Source organism: Manduca sexta, chromosome 28 (assembly GCF_014839805.1).
Source record: "Manduca sexta isolate Smith_Timp_Sample1 chromosome 28, JHU_Msex_v1.0, whole genome shotgun sequence".
NCBI classification, from domain to species: domain Eukaryota; kingdom Metazoa; phylum Arthropoda; class Insecta; order Lepidoptera; family Sphingidae; genus Manduca; species Manduca sexta.
The window spans coordinates 7,955,743-7,981,528 of record NC_051142.1 but is presented as its reverse complement, the minus strand read 5'-3'; the positions used below and the strand labels follow the sequence as shown (position 1 = coordinate 7,981,528).

The window sequence follows — 25,786 nt, the reverse complement described above, 5'->3', positions numbered from 1 at the left end:
TGGATTGTAGGGAGGATTTATTGATGGTAGGGAGCGTTACTTTTACTGTATTTGCGTCAATAAAGTATAATTTTACATTCACACATGTATGAGACATTTGTATTAAATCTCCTCTTGGTCTATACCTGCTTTGTTTATATTTTACTCAGAATATTTTATGCTCCGCGTTGATTAAAATTCAATTTATCGCTTATCTATAAAAAAAAAATCACCTGACAACCAACGGTCCTGCCCGACGCGACGTCCCTCTGCTACAAATCCGGGGAATTCCGGACGAATGGCAACCCTAATCACGAAGATGCCAGCTCGAATCACATGATTTGTTTCAATACGTAATCCCCAAATTGTATTGAAACGAATGTTTTAAAAAAAAGCTACCTACTTATATTCTTAAATCTAAGTATATAAAATCAAGCTTCGGCTCGATCAAAATGATATTGAGTTTTTCATTTTAGTAAGTACTAGCCCGGAATGTGGAATATGACTAATATGATAATGGGCTTGCCCCTTATCGTTTCATGTGACGGATAAAAACGGCTAAATAAGTACAACATTTGCGCCTCTACCTACCTCGTTAAGGATTATAGGTGTGAATGTGTTTGTTCATCATTCCAGCATCCTAAAATTGACTAATGAATAATTATTATTTCATAAGTACCTATTATTATTAACAATGTTTAATATGAGTACCTATCGGTCTTTCAAGATAATAATAAATAACATTGTAAAATACAAATAGAAACTTTTATTTTAGGGTGCCTATCACGATGGGTTAGACGCGGCTCTATGGAGCAAGTAGGTAAGTATATTTAAAAGTGGAAACACTGTCGTAAAATCGATTAATGTTCTAATAGATAAGTTCGTTATTGTGGGTATAGTTCATTATCTTGTCCGAGTTCTAATATTTCAAAAATGGACATGCAGGAAGTTAGACATCCTAATCCGAGGAATCAAAGAAATAATAGAGAAGTTTGTCCACATTTTCCTAAAATAGTAGGATATATGAGTGTTGACAAAGAACGAGAGTCTCATTCAGACTTATCACAATTAAAATTTGTAACAACGATCCCTCAAGGAAGAGCGCATATGGATCTTAACTACAACTTAGATAATTCTGTGAAATGCCCTATTGACAATAATGAGAAGAAAATTGATCTCGTATTAAAATATCTGATAGAGCACAAGGATCAATATGATGAATTACAAAAAACTGAATTAACAATTATAACACACAGACATACGCTGATTAATATTATGTGCACTGCGTTTAAATTTTCTCATCCGATACGAGTAATGGCATGTTTTTACAAAAAATGTATTTATATTTGGTCTATGGATACCTCACAAGACTTTGATCACAGAATATTTAGGAGCGATCAAACGGAGAAATCTCGGGATTGGGACTACAAATTTAAACAGTACATGTCGTCAGGTTTGTTACCGATATACCTAATTATGACAGTAATTAAATGTTTTAGTGCTGTATGTCTCTACCACTATCGCATCATATGCGCTCTATCCATAACAAAAATATATTTTGTTTAACGTTTTTTAGATTTCGTATCTAATTATTCTATTCGTAGTGCAGCAAGTTCTTACTAATGTATATATAGAAAAAGAAACCCTTAGTGCTAGTGATGCCATAAGCCTGTTTTGTCCTATGGAAATTTTACTCAAAACTAAGGTTTTCGAGAAGAAAGCCCTAATATTTGACTGACCAAAATTACTTTTTTATGTAAAAACTGTTTTTTAGTCAGTATTATAGTGTATTTAACGCTGCAACAACCTAATCCCCGTCCTCCCCCTCTCCTGAAAGTCTCCCCAAACTTTTTATCTCTCAAATTTCGTCCGGCGTTTCACTCCTATTCCTTGGGGAATTGTTGCTCTCGACGTGATTGAGACTATAATCAATGAAAATACTCACATTGGTTAAAAATTAGGCAGCAATTATTATTAATATTATTGTAATTTGTTTTAAAAAAATAAAATAAAAACAGAAACCTGTTAAATATAAGTAATTAGTACATATTTACTGGATATCTAAATATTTACCTTGACAAGTAGGTACCGATATTAGTTATTTAAAAAAAATGCCGCGTTTTGCGAGTGACGTGTTGATAACTATTATTTAACTAGCTTTTGGTCGCGGCTTTGCTGGCATGAGTTTTCCGTTATAAAAGTCACGCTATATATTTTCCCGGAATAGAAAGTAGTACTTATAGATTATATAGAAACTAATATATAATGATATAGAAACTAATAAAAATGTGACAGTATTGTATTCTTAAAACAAAAACATGAATAATATCTAATTTATCTTTAACTATTTTTAAAACGTTAAATCACTTCTGTGTTAATAGTGAAATGATGTAAATTTTTTTTAAGTTACGAAAATAGTGTGGGCATCCCAGTTGCGTAGTGTGGGTAGGTATTTGCTGCCTGGGTCGACGAAAACATTCGCCACCATTTCAGTTGGAGCCGGCGCACAGTGGACCGAAAAGGCAATTTTAGTGACTTAGGAAATAATTTTGTGTTTTTCAATTTTTTTTTACGTTAATCGCTAGATATTGTTAGCGCTTATAATATTCATTCTTAGTCATTTTTTGATAAACCTTATAGTTTCGGCTAAAAAAATATTTCATGTTTTTGATGTATGGAACGCACTATAAAAACCTACATTTCTGCGAAATCTTGAAAGGTCTTGCTTTGAAACTATTTTTTACTTAATCCTAATCTGTTCTACTATACTTTTGCACTTCGAACGTCTGAATCGACCTGCCACTACTCCAGTTATACGAGTTGAAAAAATGATAAGCGTGATAATATTTTATATTTTTCAAAACGTTTTTTATGATTATCTTGAGCAAATTAAACACTTACTAAATAAAATTATGTAATAAATTGATCATTATTACAGCTAATAATAATATTTGGGAGAAAGTTACTACAAATAATTTAATTAAAAAAAGGATTATCCCTATCTACTCACTCATCACAACACATAACATCAGACCTGTATATATATACTGTCGCACTGCTGGGCACGGGCCTCCTCTACTACTGAGAGGGATTAGGCCTTAGTCCACCACGCTGGCCTAGTGCGGGTTGGTAGACTTCACACACCCTCAAAATTCCTATAGAGAACTTTTCAGGTATGCAGGTTTCCTCACGATATTTTCCTTCACCGTTGAAGCAAGCGATTACTCACAATTAATACACACATAATTTTTTAGAAAAATCAGAGGTGTGTGCCCTTGGGATCTACTCACTATCACTACTATTTTGTAAATTTTCTAAATTACTCTCTACATTAATAAATTCTAGCTCTTCTGGTTCTGTTGGCAAATGCAGAAGTTCTTTGGCTTTTGGAGAGAGTATCAATACATTTTGTTTTGTCATGCGGGGTCTAAGGCTAGTTATCTTTGGATCAGACGACAAAAGAAGATTATGGAAGATGTCCTCATTTGTCGCTATCCTATTTATTTTCCGGGAATGGTTTTCTCTATAATGTCTGACAGCTTCTTCTGACAGCTTCCCAATGGGTATGGCCCCGAAATGTTTAATTATATCAGCTCCATGCATTAATAATTTGTGTACACTGGACGGCATATAATACCAAGGATATAATTTAACATATAGTTCTGCGGTTTCATTGCAGAAAATAGAAAATTTAGTATGATCAACACGCTCTCCAGATGCAATGGCTTGAAGAATCACATAAAAATTTTCTATGAGTTGCTCATTAATGCCAGTGATACGCGCTGTTGTGGCTTTATTTTTAAAAAATCTTCGGGCAGTAGTACCGTCGTTAGTATTGCCTGCTCCTTGCTTTACTACATCAATTAATAAACCGCATTCTTCTTTAAATGCTCGTTGTATTGCAGACTTTCTGTTCTTGATTTTATCTTTATCGTCACCCCTGCAGCTCCACTTCTTAACTTCCAAACGATAAGCTATATGGAGTAGGCACTCCATGCATTTTATCCAAGCGTGCAACGATGATAATCCATACTGGTACATTTCTTCATCATTATCTCGCAGATTGTGCGATTCTAAATTGTTCATTTGCGTCGGTTTGGCTTTGCAAATATCACAAACTGCTGTTGAAGTCTCAGACAAATATGAAGTTATTTTGCCGTCAATCATTGTCATCATTAGTTCATGGACTATTTTTACTTTTTTTAATGTAGTTGGCTGTAGTGTTTCGATTTCTCCTGATATACCGGCCTTTATAGCTGCTACAGTAGTTTGAGTTTCTTTTGTAAATTTAAACATAATAGGACGACAATAAAATGTAGATGAAGGTCGATCGTTTTCCCATAGAACTGTTCCATCATTCCGTTGTAGTCTTATTGGAACTAAACTTGCCATAAACACACTGGAATCATCAACGTCCACTTCAGAGCTCGCTTATAGTTACTTTGCCCCGAGGATCCATCAAAACCCCATTTGCTGATAAGCTTTAAGTCATCTGCAGAATCCAAGTCAAACTCAATTGTATCTAAAAGCCTACATATTGTCAAGTTGAGCAGCGCTTGCAATTTCACAGATGCTGTACTATCAGTGAAAGTCATGTCTTCCTTGTTTGGGTAACAATTCAATTTGGCTTGGCTTAATTTATAATACGAAGGATATAATTTCAAACCATTTTCTCTTCCTGATTCCCTTAGGTTTATATATTGAAATTTCGATAATTTTAGGGAAACTAGTAGTGCCAACGCTTTTTCAGGAGTATACGCAACATCTTTTTTTGCATTCAAACAATTATTTACTTTAGTTAAATCCTCTGGATTTTTCAGTAAATGGTTTATAATATTTGCGATGTCTTCTTGTCCAGAACATTTTAAAGTATTAGCTGTAGCTGCAATTAACTCCTCCGGAGATAAAGACTTTTGAATTTGATCTACTCGTCTTCGTTTTTGTCTGCAGCCTAAATCCTCAAATGGTTTTCTAGGACTAATAATAGAAGTAGAAGCTTTTGATGTAGATGGAGGCAGATTTTCAAGATTAATAAACTCAGGTTCTTCATGCCCTTCGTTTAATTTTATTCCTTCAGGCCAAATTATTACACTTTCTAGCCAGTCTTCATTTGTTCTCATAAACTAAGCTAATGTGCGATTGGATTTCTGCCATCTAATACTTATATTAGAACAGAATTTCACACAAATTTTTTTAGTATTTCACTGTTTTCTTCTGTCACGTTTATTTTCTGTTGCAGAAAATCAAAAAGATTTTTGTTGTCCGATAGAGATCCAACCTGGTCTCTTAAAACAACAAACAAATCTAGATTAGTAACTAGACTCTCCATAACGTCGAAAAGAACGTTTCCAAATTAAACGGTGTGGATAGTAAGTACGGATGAATGTACACTAATAATTGATTTATAAGTTTACTATGGAACCACATGCTCTGGGCACAGCAGACAATTATGACAATGTACTTAATAATTACTTATTTACTTTTTATAATAATATTCCATTAGGTTTTAAAACTATAATTAATAGTTCCATAGCATTTTTTCTTACCATCTTGTGTCAAATTTACATATTTTCACAATTTTTTCAACTCGTATAACTGGAGAAGTGGCAGGTTGATGCAGACGTTCGAAATGCAAAAGTATAGTAGAACAGATTAGGATTAAGTATAAAATAGTTTCAAAGCAAGACCTTTCAAGATTTCGCAGAAATGTAGGTTTTTATAGTGCGTTCCATACATCAAAAACATGAAATATTTTTTTTAGCCGAAACTATAAGGTTTATCAAAAAATGACTAAGAATGAATATTATAAGCGCTAATAATATATAGCGATTAGCGGAAAATAAAATTGAAAAACACAAAATTATTTCCTAAGTCACTAAAATTGCCTTTTCGATCCACTGTGCGGCGCAGGACTTCGGGCGAGAGCAAAGAAAAAAATGTCCCTGATTTAAAGGAACTTATAAGTAGTAAAAAAAAAAATGCGGCACGCACCGCCCGTCTTTTATGTGCCGCCCGGGGCCATGTTTTGGAGTAATTGGATTTTGGAGATTCTTGGGTCTTATTGGGATTTGCGCTCGGTTGCCATGCAGACCTTCCACAACCGAATAAAGAGTCCTGTTGTTTGTAGGTTAATATTTGAAGTATCAAATCCTCATTTTTAAAGCAATGATGTTATTTTTATAAGATTTATTTTTTGAAGGAAAACTAAAGTATTTGATAATGCGTTTTAAAATAATTACAAAATTAAATACTTATCTACTGGAACTCCTATTACATCCACTTGGTATCTATCCATGCCTGTGCCGAGGTATAGGCATCTATCCCCTCTCTGTCAACTTAGTTAGACATGATCTTATTTAACTGGTAGGATATCTCAATACAAATTCAGCAATGGCTAACTGGTCCGGGTTTTATAGGGATGGCGTATGACTAGTTTATCTAACCATATAAATAAGTGCATCTAATGACACTGATGAATAATACCAGTGTGAGACAATAATTATCATTTTTTTATAGACTTGCCAAACACATTTCCTGACTTACACAAGCCCGTTATTGAAAATGAGGAGTTTTCATTATATATCAAATCACAAGTAGCAGACCACAATCTATTTTACCGTGCACAAATAGATGGAATGCTCGCAACAAACAAGAAAATTCCTGAACCTCCGAATACAAATGATTTTGAAACAAACATGAAATATATAAGCGATAACAATAATTTTGTAGACCTAAAATCCACTAAACAGGTGACCAGTAGAAGAATTGAAGAGGATTTCAGGTAAGGTTCCTTTGTTGACTCCATAAAAAGGGGTGTGAGAAATTGTAACGGCTAAATATTATCACTGTAAATAGTTGTTGATTTGTATCGGAATTAAGTACATATTATATTGGGTACTGGGCAAAGATGGGAGAGACAGAGAGGCTTTTCGTTTACAAATATCATAATATAATATAAACAATTACCTACTTGAAAGCTGTGTCCAAACGAATTAGTTTAAGCACTAATTCAGTAGTCACAGCTTTGCCCCATACTAGTACCTTATATATTGGGCATCTTCGTGAATAAACTACATTTATGTTTGATAATTTTCAGGAATTTAAAATTGCTAAAATGCTGGTGCCGATGCTATTTAACTAATCTAAGTGTAGTCATTGGATTTAGAGATGATGCAGGTACAGTAGTTTCACTCAAATGGTTGGCTGTTGACGAAATGGCTGAATGTTTAAAGGTATGCAAATCACAATCCTAATAAATTTGTTATTTGTGACAAAACCATAATTAAATAAAATACTTACCAATATAGTTTCCTTAATTATTTATTTCTAATTCTTGGTTTTATTGTAATAATTATAATAAATTATGTAATGTTACATAGGGGAGCCCGGGAGACGTGAATCCCTTTTTTACTTTAAACGTAATATATTCTTACAAAAAGGATGTAGAGATTAATTTATAATTAAAAGGATAACTAAGTTATGCGAGAATAATTCTGCATCCTTCTTTTTCAATATTATAACACCTACTTTAAAAAGGTATAAAGATTTTAATCAAATCTGGAATATGAGTCAAGCCTCCCCCCGTGAGGGAAAGCTGACCATATTTGTTTTTGGAAACTGGGAAATCATTCCAAGCTTAATAACAGATGTATTAATTTACATAGCACTAGTGTTTACAATATATCTAAATATTTTTAATTAACAATGTTTCAAACATTTATAATATACTGGCTTTTGCCCGCGGCTCCGCCCGCGTGATAAAGTTTTTCCGGGTTTCCGTTATAAAAGTCATGCTATAATTTTTTAACGGGATAGAAAGTTGTCAGTGTTGTTCCTAGGGTCTCGAACTATCTCCATACCAAATTTCAACTAAGTCCATCGCGTAGATTTGGAGTTTAACGTTTAGACAGTCAGACAGATGCAGCGGGAGACTTTGTTTTATAATATATTTTCTTAGAACTTTTTAAGAGGACCAATTCCGGCATACATATTTGTTTCGTAACTTTGACCGTTTACTAAGCGCACGCACTGGAAGCACTCAAGAGGAATAAATTTTCCCCGTTTTTGCAAAAAATTTTATTACTGCTTCGATCCTATTGGTCATAGCGTGATGATATATAGCCTATAGCCTTCCTCGATAAATGGGCTATCTAAAACTAAAAGATTTTTTCAGTTCTAACTGGTTGATCCTGAAATTAGCGCGTTCAAGCAAATAAACAAACTCTTCAGCTTTATATAACAGTATAGAGGCTACATTAACAAAATGTCAATAATGAGAATTATGCAGAAATACGTCCCAATAAACCGGGCAGTGCGCAAAATAGCGGCGGATTTGTGAATTCTGATAGGCTTGTAACGCGCATTTAATTATCATAATATGACGTTCGATTATTGAATAATTTTAAATGAATTTTGAAATATTGTTCATCTCTCACCTGGGCAAGTCTCCTGAACTCCCCCTGCCGCTTACGTGTTTGGGTTAAATATGACAATTAAATAAGCAAGGGTTAAACCTAATAAATTAGCGACCAACTAGAGATATCAGTTTACGTATATTACGTGTCGCAGTAACTTTTTTTTATTATTTAACAAGAGGCATAACACAGAACGCAATCATTATAAAGAATACTTAAGCACTAAATATAATTAAGACATTAAGACTAGACTTGCATTCCTTAAACCTATGCCCTAATTAAAATTATACTACGGAAACGACTCTACAAAGACTCTAGGTACTCTAGTCTCTATCTGCATGTTTGATGTATGTATTATGCAATTATTTACAATAAATTAAAAAGTAATTTGTTTGATCGCTTTGGCGGCGTAGATGTATTACGTGCACAGTACTTCCACTCGCTCCGAGATTCCGGGTTCGAATACCGGGTTGGGCAAAGTGATATTGGTTTTTTTATGTTCAGTATCAGCCCGAAGTCAGACATTTGGGCCCGATTTGGTATTAGGAGCGCAGACTATCTAGCCATGAGCGTATTGGAGACGCGGTGATTTTGGGGTCCGGCTAGGTTCCGATGTTACAATTTACGATGTCTGGAGTCTGGACGCAGTATACCACATCCTAGCTGTTCAGTATTTTTGTTTTACGCATTATATAGTTATACAAATTACTTATCTTGCATGCTATTTTCAATTCTTTCCTGTGGTGTAGGTAGTGCAGTTGGGCGGGAGATACTTATAGAGGGGTGGCAAAATGTGCAAAGTAGAACCTTTAAACGTGTCAACTGTTTAGCTGTATAAAAGGCGGGAGGGGAGGGGGGTGGCAGAGCTGGCGTGCCACGCCTTAGAGAGACGTCAAAGCCTCTAAGGAAGTGCCAGTGACATACAATTGGGAGCTAAAAAAGAAAGGGCATGGGAAAAAAGGGGCGTATAATTTATTTTTTCAGCCACGGCGCTCAGATAGCCTCTCAACCGGTGCCTTGAGGCGACAAACACCTTGAGTCCACCCCGGGACAAAGAAACTCACACTGTTCCGCCAAATCTGTCAATTGTATCAGATCGTAAACTACGTCGTTAAATGGCTGAGTTGTCCTAATCTAATTTTGTTATATTTATTTCAGCTGGGATGGGATCCACAGAGGGCTGTAACTTATTTGGGTAACTTCATAACGTTTATCAAGAAAACTTTTACTGACCACATGAGAAGCAAGTCTACACCTGAAACATCTGGTCCCATATCAATGCAGTTTGACACTGAGTTTGGCAAAAGAATGACTGTGACGCGGAATTCTAATTCAGATAATAACATTTTGCCTGAATGGTATCTAGAAGCCATGAATCAATAAATATTAATAATAACATTTCTTTTTGGATTCTGTGTGTATGTTTATAAACTCACAGGAAATAGACTGCGTGGAATATTTACAATTATTGTGTTACGCGCGCTGTTTAAGTGCTGCCACTGCAAATTTGCCATGAAGGGTTGATGGATCGCACAAGACCTGTGTAGCTATGCAGCTCGTGTGCACTATATTCAGTTGACTCTTTGTACGCTTTGTTGTAAGGTCGCTTCTGATGACGTAACACGATAACATTAGTGCAGATTGCAGAGTCGCAATGCGAGCAGCGAGTACTTACTCAACGTGCGAGCGACTCGCTACCTGATTAGAAAATTAATACTGGAAACCAAACGGCGCTTCACAATGGTTTAAAGCTGCCATTGATCTTAGCTATTTTACGACGTGAAACCCTCGCTCAACAATAGCACCACAAGTGGTATTGTTGATCGAACCGTGAAGCTCAAGCGCACGTGGTGTTATTTTAACAGTTTATATCTAATGTTATAGGTATAATATGCACAAAGCCAGGTGCTTGGTTTTCAACAACGTTAATCACATGCGTAAACCATAAACGCATGTTATTCGAACGGGACCTTAGAAAGCGTTCTGATAATTATAGGTGTTGTTTTACAATTAGGTATGTATGAAAAAAGTTTTTATAATAAAACTAGGTAATATCGAACTTTCCAGAGATAAACTAGTTTATTTTCTTGTCAATGAGTATTATTGTCAATTACGGTCTTTGATTACTGTTATATATATTGATTACATATAATTCTCTTTGATTACTGTTCTCACAGGTGTAAACTGCATTTGACGTATCCAAAAAAAACAAAGATGTTAATAAAATTTTGGTAATTTTGTAGAAGTAAATACAATTAAAATGATTAAAAAATAAGAAATGTAACAAAACCTTAGAATAATGGGCCAAATAGAGGAAGTCAAATCATCGCCGAAAACGGCCAAAAGTGCTGCACCCGTTAAAAAAGCATCATCGGGCTCTTCAACTAAAGCGGCAAAGAAAATTAAATCTGAATCGCTAAGCCTCTCGGACCCTAAGATCCAAGGAGTGTTGCTTGTCGGCCTTCTGGCAGTTCTGGTTTTGGCGTTATGGTTTGGCTTTACTCGAGGCTGCTTCCGTCGCCGTCGTCGTAGAAGATCTTCTTGTTGCCAGTACGGTATTGATTTATTATTTATCATAATATTGTGTCTATTGTTACTCACAATAATTATTATAAGAAATGCTATATGTATGTATGTATGTGTACTACTGATTCTACTCAAGTGAAGTTCATAATAACTTGTAATAAAATTGATGTACTTACCTACTATAGGTACCAGTGAAATATAAAATATACTTACTAGTGTCATTATTTTTTTTCTTCCGAAGTTCATGCCGGTAAAGGGAACACAAGATGCGGACTGGCCAAGATAACGTCTGAATATAATACTTACCTACCTATAGAATATTATGCTTCGAATACAGCTCTTGAAATGAACGGTGTCGCCGCACGAATGTTAGTAGCTATCCTAATATCGTAATATTCTCAATGATTGCTAGGTAACCTTCAGAAGACTTATGTCACGTGCCATTTTTCCTTTCATCAAAGGTAGGCAACGGGTTCTCGATATATTTATGGGAGGCGGAGATCATATGCCATCAAGACGCAATCACTCGTTGCTTACCGAATGCTTTGGACATATTCTACATAGCAACAAAAGTTTACATAATGTAACTATACTTAATCTTGCAGAACTTTTTAAGATGTCAATCAATTCGGTGTTTATTATGGAGTAATGTGTGTAAGGCACTTTCAGATATCGATAGGCTGTTAATATTATACCAGTATGCCAAAATAATATCTACATAGTTCAATGATTTAATCAAAGAATTAATAATAATAATATATAGTAAGGTGGAAATAAAACACCATGTACTCTTAGATATTTACTTAAATACCTTAGATATGCCTATCCGTTTACATTTTTAGAATTGGAAATGGAAATCCTGATCTGATGAATGGAATTGGAAATCCTGCAGGGAGTGCTGTTACTCGATTAATCTGAAATCATGTATTAAACAATGTATACCACAAATAAAAATCGAAAAATATAGTGTTTGTTTTATTGTACTTGATTGGTTGGTACTTAATTGATTCAGATAGGTACCTTAAAATATTTTTGTTTTACCCTTTCGTCACAGAGCCCCATCATAATAAGAGTTACAATATACCTACATTGTTCGCCGGGGTCCGGCTCCTTGAGCCGAGGCCCCAAAGGTGTTACAGGTGCCTTTGCCGGGGGCACGTAGGTGCTAAATGCACCGCAGGGGTGGACCGCAGCGGGATCTGCTACCGTTGCGGTCTTGAGGGCCACAAGGCCAGGGTTGCTCCGCGGAGCCGCATTGCGCAGTGTGCGCAGCTGCCGGCAAACCCGCGGGGCACAGGGTGGGCGGCAAGGATTGCGTCGCCTCTTCGACCCCCTCCCGCAACCGTCGCGGAGGAGGTGCTGAAGTTGTGACGCGTCCGCAACCGTCCCACCCAGTGGAGATGGAGATCGCCCATTAAATCATGGCACAAAAACATTTCCTCCAGGCGAACATCAATCACTGCGCCAGAGCGCAGGACTTGCTTGTTCAGAGCCTGGCGCAGTGGTCAATCCACGTGGCTGTAGTCAGCGAGCCGTATTTCGTTCCCCGGGATGACTGGGCAGGGGACTCCGACGGCTCGGTGGCTGTCATCACCGGGGTGCCGCCGGCTCCCCGCCCTTCGAAAAAAGTAGCGAAGGGTACCGGATGTGTGGCGGTTCTGTTGGGGGTGTGGGTAGTGGGAGCCTACTTCTCCCCAACAGATCCCTAGCCGAATTTGAGAGTTTTCTCATTCGGCTGGGAACCCTGGTGGTGCAAAGCAGCCAGCCCCGCCCTGTGCTTGTCGCCGGCGACTTCAATGCCAAATCCTTGGCCTGGGGTTCGTCGGTGACGGACGCGCGGGTAGGGCCCTGGAGGAATGGGCGATCTCCTCAGGACTGGTCGTCCTAAATCGGGGTCGGAGGACACGTGCGTGCGGCACAACGGGGGTTCGGTGGTGGACATCACGTTCGCCACCCCGGACCTAGCCCGCCGTGTCCAGGGCTGGAGAGTCCTGGTGGAGGAGGAGACGCTGTCCGATCACCGGTACATACGGTTCAGTGTCTCCACTCCCCGGACCAACCAGCCCAGCAACAGTGGAAGTTTGACCTCCCGACGATGGGGCGGCCAGCGTTGGGCCGTTACGCGGCTCAACCGGGAGGCCGTGAAGGAAGCCGCTCTTGTTCAGGCGTGGTTTCCTGTACCGGCAGGGCCGGTGCGGGTCGAAGAGGAGGCGGAGTGGTTCGGGGGCAATGTCGCAAATCTGCGACGCGGCCATGCCCAGGGCCCGATGCCTCCCTCCGAAGCGACAGGTGTACTGGTGGTCGGCGGAGCTCACCCAGTTACGCGCGTCCTGCATGGCTGCGCGCCGTCGACTCGCCAGACACCGCCGCCGTCATTCCCGTCCGCCCGGCGATGATGAACAGGAGCGGCTGCTTCACGGCCTACACAAGACGGCCAAGAGAGCGCTGCGGGTGGCCATTGCGCAAGCAAAGGCCGCGGCACGTGAGGAGTCTCGGAGAACTCTCGACAGCGACCCGTGGGGACGCCCGTACCGCATGGCGTTGAGCAAGCTCCGCCCGTGGGCGCCCCGCTGACGCAGAGTCTCCGAGCCGATCTGGTGACGGACGTTGTCGCGGCGTTATTTCCGGCCACCCAGGAGGCTTCTCCACCGATGGCGCCACGTCCATCGGCGCCATCGTTGTCGATTCCGGCAGAGGATATCCCGGAGGTTTCGCCTGGAGAGCTCCAGGTGGCAGTGTCTCGGTTGCGGAGCAAAACTCGGCTCCGGGGCTCGACGGTGTACCCGGACGTGTCTGGGTCCTCGCTGTCGAGTCACTGGGTACGAGGCTCCGTAGCCTTTTCTCCGCGTGCTTTGAGCAGGGCACTTTCCGTCGCGGTGGAAGACGGGGAAGCTTGTCCTGCTCAAGAAAGAAGGGAGACCCGCAGAGTCGCCATCGGCCTACCGACCGATCGTGTTGCTCGACGAGGTGTGCAAACTGTTCGAGCGTGTGGTACACGCTCGCCTCGTCGGGCATCTCGAACGGATCGGCCCGGATCTGGCCGCTTGCCAGTACGGGTTTAGGCGCGGCCGATCCACGATTCACGCGATTCTGCGGGTGAAAGCACTGGCGGAGGATGCAGTCGCTCGGGGCAGGGTCGTGCTGGCGGTGTCCTTAGACATCGCCAACGCGTTTAACACCATGCCCTGGGCCTGCATCAACGAGGCACTGCGGTATCACGAGGTGCCACCTTATCTCCGGCGTCTGGTGCGCTCGTACTTGTCAGACAGGTACGTGGTGTATCCGGGCGCTGACGGGTGGCACCGTAGAGCGATGTCGTGCGGTGTCCCGCAGGGCTCGGTCCTCGGGCCGCTCCTGTGGAACATCGGCTACGACTGGGTGCTCCGTGGTACCAACCTTCGAGGCGTCGCCGTCGTCTGCTATGCGGACGACACGCTCGTGACGGCGACGGCCAGGACCTTTCAGAGGGCGTCCCTGCTCGCCTCATTCGGTACCGAATTGGTGGTGCGCAGGATTCGGCGACTGGGTCTCGCGGTGGCTCTCCACAAGACCGAGGCCCTTGCCTTCCATGGGCCTCGGAGTAGGCCGCCCATCGAGGCCTACATCTCTGTGGAGGGCGTGCGGATACCCGTCGGCTCAAAGATGAAGTATCTCGGTCTTCATCTGGACAGCCGATGGGACTTCCGCGCGCACTTTGAGGCTCTCTCGCCGAAGTTGGTACGGACGGCCGGTGCTCTCGGCCGTCTGCTACCAAACGTCGAAGGTCCTGGCAATCCCTGCCGGAATCTGTACGCTGGAGTCGTGCGGTCTATGGCCCTATACGGTTCTCCCGTATGGGCCAATTCCCTGAACGACCGCTGCGTCAGGCTGCTGCGAAGACCGCAGCGCATGGTGGCGCAGCGTATCGTCAGGGGCTACCGCACGATCTCACACGAAGCGGCTTGCGTATTGGCGGGCACTCTGCCCTGGGATCTCGACGCGCGGGCTCTCTTCTGTCTTCTGGTGGCGGGAAGAGAGCTTGCGCCGAGGACAGAGGCTAGCCCCCAAGAGGTCGAGACCACTCTGGTCTCCCTCCGCAACGCCGCTGTGGAGGAATGGCAGCTCAGGCTGGAGAGCCCGAGTGCGGGCTTGAGGACCGTCGCGGCAGTGCGACCCGTCCTTCGACAGTGGTTGGACAGGCGCCACGGTGCGCCGACATTCCGGCTGACGCAGGTGCTCACCGGGCACGGGTGCTTCGGTGCATACCTGTGTCGCATAGCCGGGAAGGAGGAGTCCGCCGCGTGCCACCACTGTGGCAACTGCCGCGAGGACACGGCCCAACACACTCGAGGAGTGCCCAGCCTGGACGGAAGAGCGCAGCGCTCTTGGCCGTCATCGGAAGCGACCTCTCGTTGCCGACCGTGGTCGCCGCCATGGTCCGCAGTCGGAGGTCGTGGCGAGCTATGGCCTCCTTCTGCGAGCGTGCCATGTCGCAGAAGGAGGCCGCGGAGCGGGATAGGGAGCAGACCGATCCCGCCCGCCGCCGCCATAGGAGGAGAAGGAGGCGTCGGGGCGACGGTGTCTAACCCGTCGCCCTGCGCCTCGTGGGCAACCGGGGCCGCCGCTCCTACCATCCATTAAGGCGGCCCACGGGGTGGGCGACAGCGTGAAGGGCTAGGCCTCACGTTGTCGCCGTCGCCACAGCGACGCTCGGCGTGCGGGGAACGGACCTTTCCCCGCCGAGTCGGGCCGCGAAAGCGGCACTGCGCAGGGGCGGTTCCGGCGCAATCCATGCGTTCTGCTCAGGTTTTCCCGGAGCCGTCCCTAATGCGCCGATGATGGCCCACGCGGGGTTTTTAGTCGGTATTCCGGTGCGCTAAGTCTGGTAGGGACCCACCCAGCGACCGCCCATTACATCTCGGGCGACTCCTAGCATCGCTGGGTGGAAGGCGCCGGTAGTCTGACACTCCCCGCCTCCTCGGAGGTGGGGTCCGTAAATGGATTTTCCCGCGACACCGAAAAAAAAAAAAAAAAAATACCTACATTGTTGATTTAAATTAATTTTATGATACTGGGAATTTTGAATATTCCAATTTGTTTCATTTGTGGGTGTAAAACAGAATGTGACGGTCAGGGGAATGTATTCCGTCACCGGGGGCGAATCTGTCTCTTTGCAAATACGGGTATTTTAATCGAAAGATAACTTTGAAAGCCTTGTATAGGAGGTAAAAAATACCCATTTACCTAACGAAGCGTCCTTGGTGGTATTTTCCTCCCAGCTCTCACTGCCTTTGCCCCAGTCAAAGTCCTCTTTTTCTTTACTGTCGTTTTCAGCGTCACCTTTAACTTCCTTCTCCTCTTTTTCTAAAATACAGACATTATGTATATTGTTTTTATTTGAATTTTGTTTCTAAGCTGTCAACATCTTCTATATCTTTTTAAATGATAAAAGACCCCTAAATTTACTGCATACATCAATGTGTAAACTGATTGAATGGAGTAACTTTTGAATGATTGATACAATACTAAATATGAATGTTTATAAAATATTACCTTCGGCATTTTTGGCAGCACTCTGAGCATTCTCACCTTAAAAAAATAGCAAGGTTATTACTCAGTATTATAATAGCATGACGCATGTCTATCTGTCAGTTTACTTGATGTCATAATGTCTGGTCGCACCACCTGTTATGTAAGCCCTACATGGTATGTTACAACAAAACATTGTATAGCAACATTTTATAGTAAATAAACATAAATCAAGCCACACAGAACCTGGGACACCATATCCACATGAAAAACTAACTCCATAAATAAACTGTGAAATAGTTCTGGAACTGGGCTCACTAAACACTCCGGTCTTGCATGTTACAGTATGGACAACTGTTTCTTTAAGAAGAGCAATTTTTATACCTAGTGACAGTGATTTTATATAGATAGCGTTTGTACAGTTCCTCACCAAACTTTATGGCAAGCATGAACTACATGACCAGACTCGCATTCTACGTGCCTTTTACTGTAGTCCATATATTTAAGAATAGCTACTGTGACGTAGCTCATAACTTCAGATCATGAAGATGAATGATGATTGTAGCTGAATGTCTTTACATAACAGAGTTTGACAGCAAATATATTATGTACTTACTGATTTCAACTACTTTTCCACTTTTCATCATTTTCAAAATATGTTGTTTCTCTTTAGCAAGGTGTCTTTTTCCATTGAGATGTGTTGTCATTTGATCGGAGCACGTTACTGTGGTCTGAAATCAAGAAGTATTTAAATAATGATTTGACCATGAGTCGTGCCCGGCCAGTCCTAAAATCTTAGAAAAATAACTTCTGTAACAGCCTTGAAAAACTGCTTTTTTATTATAACTCAATGATGAGACGGGCAAGCAAGCTCCACAACCGCCCATAAACAATAACAAGTAACATTCGATTACAAAACACCATGTAGCAATACTGCTCCGTACCCCGAGATATTAGATGTTAAGTCTCGGTATGTGGTGTCGACCCTACATCGCAGTGATATCAGGAACACTTTATTTATATTTCGTAAACGTTGCCGAAGGCGGTTCACGTATTAAATTTGAATTGCATATTCAAACCTTCACAGATTATAACATGGTTCTTATAAGTAAAGAATTAGTAATAGTTGATGTCACCTTGCAAATATTGCAGCACAGTTCCGGTGGAATCTCCTTCGTTTCCTTAGGTTTGCCACCCACGGCTTTTGCCGCTTCGTTGTTGGGTTTTATGAATTTCTTCTCGCGACGAATTAATTGTGCCCTGTAATAATTTCATAGTGGCATAGTTCGCGAGGGTGCAGTGGGCAGATAAATTGATGGCTTAGGAATACTGTAGCTTTTATACACAGCTTTTAGAAGTACTTCTAAACTAGGTGGTCATTAATGTTTTGGTAAGTGGTTTCATTAAGCAACGCAATGACAAAGTGACCCTGTATAAGATATGCATTTTATATATATATATATATTTTTTTTTTATTATGTCTACATTTAATAGATTTATAATTAATTCATATTTGTATATAACGTATTATTTATATTTATCGTTGGAGTTGTATACCGCTACAGTTATCTCTGCACCACCCTAAGGTTTAGTGGGAGAGATTGCCTACGGCATTAAATCCGCTTAGGTACAATTAATTGTATGTGAAGTGCAAAACAAATAAGTGTAATATCCATGAAATTATGAGCATGTAAGATACTAGAATAACTTTTAATTAAAGAAAAATAATGTTCAACACTCACAGCCGGTCCTGCATATTTAAGAGAGTCAATGCTTTATTCCTTGGTTCCTTCCGTCCTTCGACAGTTCTGAAATGTTACAGAACAAAATTCTTTGGTACGTGACAAGGGTATTTTTATTATGTGGTCAACATTTATCATAAATACTTGGGATAGTATTAGTTGTTGGGTGTGGTGTTGGTGGGTTAGTATTTGCACGACAATTTTAACGAAATGACGAGGAGCTTCAAACATAACTAAAAAATTATGCAGCCAGGTTAGCGTACGTACTATTATGTATGCAGATAGTAATGTGCGCTTAAAAACTATAAAGTACGGCGAGCAAGAGGCGCCTCGTCGGCGTCTGTACACCGGCCATTAGTTACGTCGCCTTTAATTATAACAATAATAAGCGAGAAAACAAGGAGCGCATTTTTTTTTTCACCCTGATAGCTAAGGCCTTGCAACTTGAGTGTGCTCACCGTTATAATGTTTAGACGATTAATGGTTATTTAATAATGGCTTTTGTCCGCGGCTCCGCCCGCGTGAAAAAGTTTTTCCGGGATAAAGTATTCCGTTGCAAACCGAAAGTAGCCTATGTTCTTCCCAGGTTCTCAAACTATCTGGATCTGGATACCCAATTTTGTCTAAATCCGTTAGGTAGTTATTGAGTTTATCGCGTTCAGACAGGCAGACTGATCCGGCTGGGGTCTTTGTTTTATATTTTTTAGAACTTTTTAAGAGGAACAGTTCCATCACATATATTTGTTGCGTAACTTTAACCGTTTACGCAGCGCAGGCAACGAATAGTAATAAATTTTCCCCGTATTTGCAACATTTTTCATTACTGCTGCACTCTTATTAGTCATAGCGTGATGATATATAGCCTTATAGCTTTCCTCGATAAGTGGGCTATCCAACAAAAAAAAAATCAGTACGAAAGAATTTTCCTAAGATAAGCGTGTTCAAACAAACAAAACGACTTCAGCATTATATTTAATAGTATAGTTAATTATTGTTATTAAAACTTACGCGCGATGCGGTCTTCCTTCATAGTGAGAGTCGGCGTGTTGTTTGGACGTTATTTGAATGTCGCACAGTTCGCAGTACAGGTCGCGAGATTTAAGCGGTATCTGAAAACCACAACGGTCACACGTATTATAAGGTATAAGGTCATAAGTGTAGGAAATATAAAATTGTAAATAAATTATAGGTGTCCGAGTTTTCTTAAAGTATGTACGTAATAATATATACATATAAATTATATCAATTCTATATCAATGTTAAAGAATAATATGAAATGCAAATAACACGAATAGTCAACACACTTAATTAACATTCAGAAAACATCCTATCATACATAGTATAAAACAAAGTCGCTTTCTCTGTCCCTATGTCCCTTTGTATGCTTAAATCTTTAAAACTACGCAACGGATTTTGATGCGTTTTTTTTAATAGATAGAGTGATTCAAGAGGAAGGTTTATATGTATAATAACATTCATTAAATAGTGGAGAAATACTGTTATTTTGTTATGTTATACCCGTGCGAAGCCAGAGCGGGCCGCTACGTTTTTATATACATTATACAACGTTCACAGTTTTTCTGTAGTGTATTTAGTATCAGCATTGCACCCGTGCGAAGCCGGGGCGGGTCGCTAGTATGAAATAATGATGAGAAGTACACTGCACGTCCCTGGGGGCGTGTAGGCAGACAATTTGTTACAATGTAAGTTTCTATCTTGTCAACAATATTCACATAAACTTTACTTGATTTAGACTGTCGGCATGTATGTTGTATACATATAGCCTATATACTTATCTATATCTTGCCACACAGACAGCCGCACAAGTAAATTATAATCTCAGTTTTTGTTGTAAATCGCTTTTAAACCACTAATGATGAAAGGAAGGTCTCACTGATTGATAATTACAAATGTATGTCTCCGGTGAAAATAATTTTATTAGAAACTTTATCATTTATTATCAATGATTTTATTAGAAACAAAATTAAGTTTGGGGGTTCTATATATTTGTTCTGACGAGATTATGTGAACGTAAGTAGTCGACAAAATACCTAGCGAAACATTACATTGTCAAATTGTCTAATTACCTCTTTTGGACGAACGCAACCCTTAAAATGTTTGGATAGCCATTTTCTTTGATTCTTCATGTGACCTTTCGAAAGATAATGCAAACGAGCTGTAAACAAATATGACAAATGAATTAAATATGACATATTGAATGAAAACTTATCCTGATGCAGTTTGTACTTGCCAGTATTAAACGAATCAAGATCTTGTGAACACAACCCGCAATGATCCGGCGCAAACATAAGGAGTAATTGTTCTGGGTAGTTCTTTACAGCATCTTTAGATACACCGCAACCTGATACAGAGAACGTAATTAGCAGTTGTGCATAATATAGAAAGCACATTATTTGGAATAATAAATATACTAACGTGCCAAAAATCTAATTGCTTTATCCTCAAGTGTTGATTTTATCGTTGGAGGAGGCGGAGGAACTGGGGGAGTTGGGCCCCATCTTAATGGTGGCACTGATTGCATAGGTGGACCCATTGGCCTCATTGGAGGTCTCGACATCCCACCTCGAGCATATCCTCCGCGATAATTACCATATGCATTCCCATAACGGTCATTTCTAAAAAGCACAATGTTATCATATACATTTATATAAATAGAAAAAAGAAATCTTGATTTTTGTAATAGTATTTTTTTAGTCTTATCTTCATAATAGTTTGTTAAGAACAAATATAATATTTACGCATTATGTTTTACTTGCATTATTACCCATGTGAAAGTTAATTCCCGGTATAAAAGTATCACTGTGGTTATTTGGGATAAAAAGTTGGCAAGCAATTAAGATATGTTTAACTGAATCACTGAACCTATCCATAGTGCCATACAAACAGTGCTAATTATTTGTTTAAACAATATTTCATGGGAGCAAATTGCCAAAATATGTAGCACTCTATGGTGTATATCCAGGGTAGCATAGCCATATACATATATAGGGTATATATCTTTGACATGGTTTGAGTCCTAAACTGAAACTGTTTAACGGTTTCTACTTTTGCTGCTAACTAACATTTCATACACTATCACATTTATAATATTAGGAAGATACATATGCTTCAAAATATTAATTTGTTTCTTGTAAGCAGCACATTTGAAGGCAATAGAAATGTTATATTTTTTTTAAGAAATCACAAATTTCAGGAATCATTTTCATTATTAAAATTTAATAACATAAACCATTCAAGAAATAAACATTATCAATACTTTTTTATAAATATTCATAGAATATGCAGATGCTTAATATATAGAGTTAAATAATATAGGTTGTATTACCTGTTGAATTTTGGGATAGGATGAAATCTAGGGCCGTCATCATAGCCATATTCTTCATCCATATCAACACCATCTGGGTTATAATTCATTCCAAACATGATTAAGGAATAAAATATAACTTTGTAATTGTTTCACTGATTATACTAAAACAAAAAAGAAAGTTTATGGGATTCAGTACTGTAGTTTTAGTGGTTAAACCACCTTCTCACCGCCGGCCTTGATATCTTACTGACAGATTACACACAGGTGAAATGCTTGCTTTTGGTGCTTATCTGCATGTCTATAAACTAATATTGATGGAAAATCTTATCCTATCTATTGGTGGGTTGAATTATGAATATGAGTACTGTCATTTGACAAACATGAAAATGGAGCTATTATCATTGTTATAATATATAATATATAAATAAAATACTACATAAATTAGTATGCAGTATATTATTTATATTACTTTATAAACAATATAATGTTAAAAAATATAAAAGAATTGGAGTTAAAAATATAAAAAGCATTTCATATTTTTGTTAAGGCATATTAACATTACTTGTACTTAGTGCAAATAAATAGAACACTTAGGTAAATGCACTCAATAGAGTTACTGATCTTAGATTAAACACTTAAAGTTTTTGATATTGAAACAGTCAGTGTAACCTATACTGTCAAGTTGTTATAACAAACTCCAGTTAAATGTAAGCAGTTATGGAGATTGGCCATTATGCTATGATTAATCTTATTCACATTCTAGAAAACACACTATAAATAATTCTATTTATATTTTAGTACTTTGCATTGCATATAACAATACTAATCAGTATTCAATTCCAGAATCTTTTTTTAAATTAGAATATACAGAATTTTCAGCAAATGAGATTAAATTATAAAATTTTTACCTGGGTAAAATAGGTATGTAAATATTGTGCAAAAAAGTAGGTTTTGAAAGTAAATACCAGAGACCAATAAACTAAAATAAATACTAAAGTCACAGATTACTAGCAGCGGGGCGCCGACAAAGCAGTACATAAAAGTAAACTGTAGAGAAACCCAGGGTTACCAACTCCTAAAAAAAAGCCCTAAAGTCTAAAATAAAATATCGCCAAATAACCCGAATTATAAATGCAAATCCAGAAACCCTAAGTAAAGCCCTGTACTGTCAACCTTTTTTTTGGTATGGTGTAGTGTATACCGACTAACGTATATAATAACGTTGACAGTACAGGGCTTCACTTGGGGTACCCAATGTGTATACACTACACCATACAAAATAACGTTGACCTATCAACGACCTATCTAAGAATTTAATTGAAATAAGTTCCCTGTTTTATTAAAATTCAAAGGCCGAAGTCATGCCTGTAGTTGTAAGGATCTAGGATTATAATACAGCGCCTCGCACAAGTATGGATGGTGAGTGAAGTGGTGACCGTGCCCATACTGGATTCACACTCTCGGATTCTGGTTGGGCAGCACTGTGTATTTGGAATTATAGCATTATACTTTGTGGAAAAATTTTAAGGTTTTGCCTTTTTAATCGTTTTTTGTTTCAGTCAAACAGAAATACATGAAAACATTTTTATGGCTCTAAAAATAGCCCTAAATTTTTTTTGGCCCTGAAAAAAGCTCACTATACATATTTTATCCCTAAATTTAGGGCTAAAAGCCCTATGTTGGCAAGCCTGGGGAAACCTAAAGTCAACTAAAGTTTTTTTATTTATTTATTACGGCTCTGGAGACTAGTTCATTGAGTCAGTCTTCCATATTATAATATAATTTCTTAAAATTATTCAAGTTACAAGGTTTCTAGTTTCAAACTAAAAATTACAATTCTTCGATCGTAGATCGCACATACTTGAACAGTGGTCGGTAAAATATCATCTTCAATAATTCCGGTACCTACTAAATATCTTAGAAGCTGAGCTTTGTATCCCTCCACCAAAGAGAATATAATCACTACGTTTTAAGAGACAGGACTTAATACAAAGTAATAAAATCGAATTTACATGGCGTATCAATACCAATATCACGGAAAAATACGTCAGGAACGTCAAATAACAATACTACCAACTGAACAAAATACATAGTAGTGAGCACTTTTTATCGATATCGATAAATTCTACTGGGTGGGAATCGACGCTAATGCTACTTTGATAAAATTCATATAATGTATTTTCGAGTCCACATTATCAAGCCAACTCACAATATACAGTGAACATTTTAGCACTATAATTACAAGGCTGGACTAAAATGAGGACTCGAAATAAAATGAAAAGCTTTCACATGTTGAATAATAATTGTATTTTAAAATAAAATCCTTTATTCACCATGTAGGCGAATATAGTTGCACTTATGATAGGCCAAGGTACAATGAGAATATTTAATTATAAAGTCAAAGAATGGTGACACTTCTTTGTCACACTTCTCTTGAAAGATATTATCATTTGTGCAATAATTGTTTATAAAAACATGGCACGGAAATTCAAACAACATTTCATCAGGAAGTGGATCAGCTTTCAAATTTTTCGATGGTATGGCTGACTTTCTAAGGCGATTGTTTTTTATTAAAAATCTTTGTTATTAAAGTGAGAACCACACACATATTTCAAAGTATGCAGCTTTTCTATGGGAACATATATCAAATTTTCTTTTCCCACAATCTGAACTCACTTTCAGCATCTGGAAATATTTTTTAATTGTAAATAAATTGCTTATTAAATTATATTTAAGCCTAAAATCATAAACAGTGACCAGGCACATCGATTGCTCAACGCATTTTTAAGTACACACACACACACGCACATACACACACGCACACGCACACACACACCGACACATACACGACTTTATCTTACTAATATTATAAAGCGTGTGCATGCAATTGTATGTTTATTATTCGTACCCGCAAAAAATCTAAAATGATTGCGATTACACTTGGTATGTAGATAGTTAGAATTACTACTTTTATCACTATGTTCCCACAGAATCTGGACCTAAATGGGTGAAACCACGGAGGGCAAATTGATTGATAAATTTAAACAGGTATTGATATCGATAATCATAACAACATCACTAGTAACATAATGGTAATTAGAAAATGAGAATTTTTATTATTTCTAAGCTACTTTATTTGCGCGATGACTAAAAACATCTAATTAATGCTTACCTGACGTCATCCAATGGAAATTTCGCCATAAACATTCTGCTTTTGTGATTTATTCGACTGGCTCGATCTCCACAAATTTCACACGTAATGAAACGTTTTTTTGGTGGCTTGTCTTTACAACGTATTCACTTACACCAACAAAAACACTTTTGGTATATTTTTACTTGTTTGAATAACAAATAATACAAACATAAATCAATAAACACAAATGTATTCCAAAACGTCAGGAAGTAAACAAACAATAATATTGGCGGTGAGGAATAGAAAGAGAAACTGTACTGAGAGAGAGAGATAGCAGTATCCGCCATTAAATGCCATGTCAATTCCATACAAAAGATTTTTTGTTCCTTGTTGCGCTAGGCTGCCCTCCACTAGCTATTAGAAGACTGCATTTTGCAGAAAAAAATTGCTTGTAATCAATAACAAATTATTACCAATTTTAAACAAATGCCTATATTTAGAAGTGTGGCAAACTAAAAGATGCAAGTTTCAAACTGTCAGTTTTGGTTTTCCATATATATTATAATTCTCTTTGGTTTTGGTTTTTACTGGCGTGCAAAGAGAATATAATCACTTCGTTTTACTGGCGTGGCATATTCTGTGGTAAAATCTCTCTACAATTGTATTTTGTATTACTATTTATTTTTATTGTGTACTTTTTTGTGTGATTTCTAAACTATTTTTTAATGTGTTTTCTATTTAAGGCGATACCTCAAGGTCCATTTTCAAACATTTTGTTTCACCTTTAATCTGGGTAACTAAACAAGTATTGGCAAGTAAAGAATTTAAATTCACGTCTAGTTAGTGATTAGTTCTCGCAGTTGAAAGAAAAACGTAAAATAATAAGTAATAATCATGGATATATCGGCCTTTAAAATTTAATATGACGAAATTTTAAAGGCAGAAATATCCATGCTTATTAATTATTTTTACGTTTTCAACTGCGAGAACTAATCACTAACTAGACGTGAATTTTTACTCCAATATGTTTTACAGATTAAAATGAAACAAAATATGAAAATAAATAATAATAATAATAATAATAATAATAAGCCCCCTAAAATCCCAACCATACGTCCGGATCGAACACCTGATCCACGTGGGGGGCGGACACGGT

The 25,786-nt window shown here is 38.8% G+C and overlaps 2 protein-coding genes across 5 annotated transcripts; one reads left to right on the top strand and one right to left on the bottom strand.

The window, feature by feature from the left end:
* Positions 1 to 845: 845 nt before the first annotated feature.
* LOC115450649 (decapping and exoribonuclease protein) lies at positions 846 to 11,885 on the top strand. 3 transcript variants are annotated; one of them, XR_005113291.1, is made up of 6 exons: positions 846 to 1,432; positions 6,496 to 6,760; positions 7,076 to 7,211; positions 9,552 to 10,943; positions 11,161 to 11,287; positions 11,762 to 11,885. XR_005113291.1 is itself a non-coding variant. In XM_037444451.1 (4 exons), exons 1-4 carry the CDS (start codon positions 913 to 915, stop codon positions 9,774 to 9,776), a joined length of 1,146 nt encoding a protein of 381 aa, XP_037300348.1. In that variant the 5' UTR covers positions 846 to 912; the 3' UTR covers positions 9,777 to 11,140. The 3 variants fall into 3 exon arrangements, 1 of the variants encoding a protein (XP_037300348.1); XR_005113292.1 differs by having other exon boundaries at positions 9,552 to 10,948; XM_037444451.1 differs by lacking the exons at positions 11,161 to 11,287; positions 11,762 to 11,885 and having other exon boundaries at positions 9,552 to 11,140.
* LOC115450650 (zinc finger matrin-type protein 3) lies at positions 11,706 to 22,557 on the bottom strand. 2 transcript variants are annotated; one of them, XM_037444450.1, is made up of 12 exons: positions 22,406 to 22,550; positions 21,516 to 21,588; positions 20,606 to 20,805; positions 20,421 to 20,531; positions 20,257 to 20,345; positions 19,178 to 19,278; positions 18,170 to 18,235; positions 17,564 to 17,687; positions 17,044 to 17,158; positions 16,452 to 16,487; positions 16,143 to 16,262; positions 11,706 to 11,833 (listed from the first exon to the last, which is right to left on the bottom strand). In XM_037444450.1, exons 1-12 carry the CDS (start codon positions 22,533 to 22,535, stop codon positions 11,829 to 11,831), a joined length of 1,170 nt encoding a protein of 389 aa, XP_037300347.1. In that variant the 5' UTR covers positions 22,536 to 22,550; the 3' UTR covers positions 11,706 to 11,828. The 2 variants fall into 2 exon arrangements, with proteins under 2 accessions (XP_037300347.1, XP_030034565.1); XM_030178705.2 differs by having other exon boundaries at positions 11,814 to 11,833; positions 21,516 to 21,658; positions 22,406 to 22,557.
* Between the last annotated feature and the right edge of the window lie 3,229 nt (positions 22,558 to 25,786).

Coding starts and splice junctions, on each gene's coding strand:
- LOC115450649 (XM_037444451.1), top strand. CDS start 913: ATGGACATGCAGGAAGTTAGACATCCTAATCCGAGGAATCAAAGAAAT. Junction 1,433..6,495: donor TAAACAGTACATGTCGTCAG/GTTTGTTACCGA, acceptor ATTTTTTTATAG/ACTTGCCAAACACATTTCCT. Junction 7,212..9,551: donor AAATGGCTGAATGTTTAAAG/GTATGCAAATCA, acceptor TATTTATTTCAG/CTGGGATGGGATCCACAGAG.
- LOC115450650 (XM_037444450.1), bottom strand. CDS start 22,535: ATGTACTGCTTTGTCGGCGCCCCGCTGCTAGTAATCTGTGACTTTAGT. Junction 20,346..20,420: donor TCTTGATTCGTTTAATACTG/GCAAGTACAAAC, acceptor ATTTGTTTACAG/CTCGTTTGCATTATCTTTCG. Junction 17,159..17,563: donor TGTGCTGCAATATTTGCAAG/GTGACATCAACT, acceptor TCTTGATTTCAG/ACCACAGTAACGTGCTCCGA.